The sequence below is a fragment of the Octopus bimaculoides genome, chromosome 19 (assembly GCF_001194135.2).
Source record: "Octopus bimaculoides isolate UCB-OBI-ISO-001 chromosome 19, ASM119413v2, whole genome shotgun sequence".
In the NCBI taxonomy this organism is placed as follows: Eukaryota; Metazoa; Mollusca; class Cephalopoda; order Octopoda; family Octopodidae; genus Octopus; species Octopus bimaculoides.
The window spans coordinates 6,854,400-6,859,215 of NC_068999.1; the positions used below are offsets into that span (position 1 = coordinate 6,854,400).

General features: G+C 38.1%; 1 protein-coding gene across 1 annotated transcript in view; it reads right to left on the bottom strand.

The window, feature by feature from the left end:
- Positions 1 to 4,816, bottom strand: part of LOC106873082 (macoilin) — a 76,637-nt gene that overhangs the window by 7,838 nt on the left and 63,983 nt on the right. Inside the window, exons 4-6 of the mRNA XM_014920302.2 lie at positions 3,482 to 3,611; positions 1,775 to 1,841; positions 665 to 767 (exon numbers count right to left, since the gene is read on the bottom strand). Coding sequence (XP_014775788.2) covers positions 665 to 767; positions 1,775 to 1,841; positions 3,482 to 3,611 — 300 coding nt within the window. The remainder of the gene's footprint in view (positions 1 to 664; positions 768 to 1,774; positions 1,842 to 3,481; positions 3,612 to 4,816) is intronic.

Below are 4,816 nucleotides of genomic sequence, written 5' to 3' on the forward strand. Positions count from 1 at the left end.
AGAATGCGTTAGTTGTGATGCAGTCGCTCAAGGTTGACCCGGGTTGTTGGAGTTGCCGAAGAGCAGCGCGACACTCGCGGTGCCATTCGCCCTTCCTCGGCCTCTTCTTGATCCATGACTGCAGTTCGGTCATGGAGACGAGCTGCGGGAAAGCGCGCCGCACAAACGGTGACCACACCTGTTCACCGCTGTCTACGTAGAGCCGGAGATAGACAGATAGATAGATAGATAGTTAGATAGATAGATAGATAGATAGATAGACAGATAGATAGATAGATAGATAGATATATAGATAGATAGATAGGTAGATAGATAGATAGATAGATAGATAAATAGATAGATAGATAGATAGATAGATAGATAGATAGATAGTTAGTTAGATAGTTAGTTAGATAGATAGAAAGATAGATATAGAAAGAGATAGAAAAGGTGAGGGACAAAGAAGAGGAGGGAGGACCGAATAAGACGGGGAGTTGGGAGTGGAGGAAGATAATTAGAAATATACAGTAATGTATGTGCGTGTGCATGCACAGGTACATCTGCCACACATTTCATGCCTTGTAAATACAGTTAAAACGTATCTATAACAAAGAAACGTCAAGATAACAGCGTGATTATAGAAAAGTAGAAGAGCCAAAGATATTTTTTTGGTGGTGGGTCTTACCTCGCTGTTTTTCTGAATAAGAATTCTGAATATCAGGCGGTAAAGCTTTCAGTAAAAGTAATATATAAAATTCATTTGCTTTTTGAACTTCTTTTTGTTTACGCTAAATAAATAGAAGAAAGAAAAAGAAAGAAATTGAAATAAGAATATACAAGGAAATTAATATAAGTAGTTAGATGGAAAAACTTTTATTTCAAACTTCATTGGGCAACGCTAAACATTAATATACCAAGTTAATGAGGGAACCTCTGTGTGGTCACTTGATATACAAGAAACAGCTGTCAAATCCCCCTTAGATCACAACCCACATTGTGCAGTCTTTGGTTCTCTGCACACGGGGAAAAGTTGAGATGGTCACATTAGGGTTCCTGGTCAAGAACACACCATGCAACATAAATTGTGGACATAGAACTGATTCTGCCAATTCCAAATTATAAAGAACACATACATCTAATATATAAAATAGAGATGTGTGTGTGTATTCGCTTATCTAATATATAAAATAAAGATGTGTATGTATTCGCTTATCACGTGAAAACGGCTTCACCGTTTACTTCCATACTTGTGATGCACGAATAACTTCAACTCGGACATATAATAGGGTCTTCATTTGATTTTTTCTCATAAAAATAAAAGATATTGCTTTATATTTATGATTCACTTCTTTCAAAAATGTTTCTCAATGTCAACTTCCGGTACGGATGTGACAAAACGGCGACGTCTCTCACTCTATTTTAATGTTCTCTATTTGTAAACAACTACGATAAATTACTGAAAGACATATTCAAGAAGTTCATAAATTTAAATATTCCGTACAAGATATTTTTAAACTACGAAATATGTCCTCAAATACTTCACACCCTCATCATCATCGTTTAACGTCCGCCTTCCATGCTAGCATGGGTTGGACGATTTGACTGAGGACTGACAAACCAGAAGGCTGCACCAGGCTCCAATCTGATCTGGCAGAGTTTCTACAGCTGGATGCCCTTCCTAACACCAACCACTCCGAGAGTGTAGTATATAAAAATCTACATTACATAATCTATACAATGAACATAAAATTTGTGTTTGATTTCAAAAAGAGAAAACTTAATTTGAATAACTTACCAATCTCATTCTGTATGAAATGTAACTTTTAAAACCAAATCCTAAAGTGACGACTGGGTATCCTATGCTGAAAGAGAGAAAGACGAGAGTGTGTGTCAATGTCCACGCAGGGAACAGTAAACATACATTAGGAATTACTAGAAGATCGTATATAGTAACTGCCATGTTAAAATGTTAATTAGCTGCAATCAATTTGTGTGTGTGTGTGTATATCATCATCATCATTTAGCATCTGTTATCCATGCAGGCATGGGTTGGACAGTTTAACATGGGCTGGTAAGCTTAGGGGCTGCACCAGACCCCTGTCTGATTTGGCATGGTTTTCTAGGGATGGATGCCCTTCCTAACACCAACCACTCCAAGAGCGTACGGAGTGCTTTTACGTACCACCGGCATGGGCGTCAGTTTGCAGGGCACCAATATCTGCCATGACTATGATTTCACTAGGCTCGAGGGATCTTCTTCTCGAGCCCAGCATATTGCCAAAGGTCTTGCTAATTTGTCATTGCCTCTGTGACATCATTGGCATTACGAGGAGCATCCAGCCAAAGAAACCATGTCAAAACAGGCAGCAGAGTCTGGTCTTCTGACTGGCATGGGTTGCTGTGGAACAGCAACCCATGCCAGCCCAGCATGGACAACATGTTAGATGATGATGATGATGATAACAATAACTCTAAGTTCTTTCTCTTAGCTAATTTTTGTTTAAATTATGCACACATCCACACACAAACATCCATACACATTTATATACAAGTGACTATATCCTGTCATGACCTCCTGTTACATAAATTTTTCATACATAATGGATGGGATTACCAAAGAACATTCCAGCTGTTTTGGATCCCGCGTTTATTACAACACCAGCACACACAATATACACTTATAAGTATTTCATGACAAACTTTACACGAGACTTTACTGACCATTTTTTCTTTTTCTTTTTTAACATGAATAATGTCATCATGACATCACCAGTAGAAAAATTAGCCATCAAGACTGGAGCCCTCTCTGCCTTGTGACAGTTTAAATCTGCTCTGAACATAATGAAATAATAACATATTTGTCTGTAATCATGGACAGCAGCGCTAACAAATCTCGTTTAGGGTTCAGGACTTTTTTCCAGTCGTATTGCCTTATGTCTCCTCATACAAGCTGAGACATAACATAATGAGGTGGACCAAGCAGGTTTATAGTTCAAATCTTAACAACTGGTAATTTTATATCCATTAAGAAGAGGCTGGGCAAAGTTCAGAGAGCTTTTATCTTTGTTGATAAGAAAAGGCCTCTCCCCTCTGAGTGAAAGGCAGATTGTATGATGCCTGTGTGCAAGCAGCCATGCTACATGGCAGTGAAACATGGGCTGTGACTGCATAGGATATGCAAAAGGCTTCAGAGAAATTAAACTAGCATGCTCCGCTGGATGTGCAATGTCAGTGTGCATGGAGACAGAGTGTAAGTGATTTAAGAGAAGAAACAGATGTCATGTGCAAGAGAGAAGACTGCACTGATCTGGCCATGTGATGCATATGGATGAGGACAAATGCGTAAAGAAGTGATGATCTTTAGCAGTGGATCGAACCTGTGGAATCATGTGTTTGGGAAGCAAGCTTCTAACCACACAACCAGTATGTAATGCATGTATGTATATACACATCGACAAACAGACAGATAGATATGTTAAGAACATTGGAAGAGAATAGTTACCAGTGTGCTGCAAATGGTCGACAAAGGGCTAAATTGAAAGGTAAACTCTTTAATTCTCGTAATCTGACAGAAGCCTCTATGTAAACAAATATTAACCATAAGGACACTGTAGGAAGACAAATGCCACGCTCTGCAAAGGAAGAAAAAAAGGAGATATATATATATATATATTGGAAAAACCAGGTAAGAAAGATATACGAAATATGAAGGGAAAGAAACATTTAAATCTGAAAAAAAAAAAAAAAAATACCAATAAAATTAGAGGACAATGGGAAGACTACTAAAAGTTTTTTTTTCGTAAATTTCTATTTCAGTAATGTATGACACAGAAGATGAGAAATATACTTTTACACTTTTACTTGTTTCAGTCATTTGACTGTGGCCATGCTGGAGCACCGCCTTTAGTTGAGCAAATCGATCCCAGGACTTATTCTTTGGAAGCCTAGTACTTATTCTATCGGTCTCTTTTGCCGAACCGCTAAGTGACGGGGACGTAAACACACCAGCATCGGTTGTCAAGCGATGTTTCAGTAATTTATCGTAGTTGTTTACAGAAAGCGAACATTAAAAGTAGAGAGTGAGAGACGTCGCCGTTTTTTCAAGTCCGTACCGGAAGTTGACATTGAGACATTTTTGAAAGAAGTGAATCATAAATATAAAGCAATATCTTTAATTTTTATGAGAAAAAATAAAATGAAGACCCCCATTATATGTCCGAGGTGAAGTTATTCGTGCATCACAAGTATGGAAGTAATTAGTGAAGCCGTTTTCACGTGATAAGCGAATACACACACATCTCTATTTTATATATTAGATAAGCGAATACACACACACATCTCCATTTTATATATTAGATTAGAATTAGATATATAAGATATATAATGAAACTGTTAATACTGAAACTATCTCAAGTATATACATCTGCACATGTATGTATATATATATATATAGATGTATATGTATATATAAGAATTTGGATGAGATATGACGGCTCGGCCGTCTCTCCCCAGTTCTTATATTAATCATTAAAATTCAGAAATACAACAACACGAGGGATAACGGTAACAACAGATCAATAGTTTATTCTAGGTTGGTGTAGAGCCATTTCGTTCCTGGGTGAACAGGCATGCGGCTAGAATACCAAAGAAGCTTCGACCACATGTCAGTATCGAGCTGAGAGAATACATGTTGTCACCACCGCTGCTAGAGAGAAAAGAGAGCGAAAGCTATTGCTTTTTCTCCACCTGTTGTATTGCGCCTGCGTGCTCGGGTACTTCCGCTGACGGCAAATCCCTTGCACATGCGCAATGGCACTTCCCAAGATGGCGGCCACAT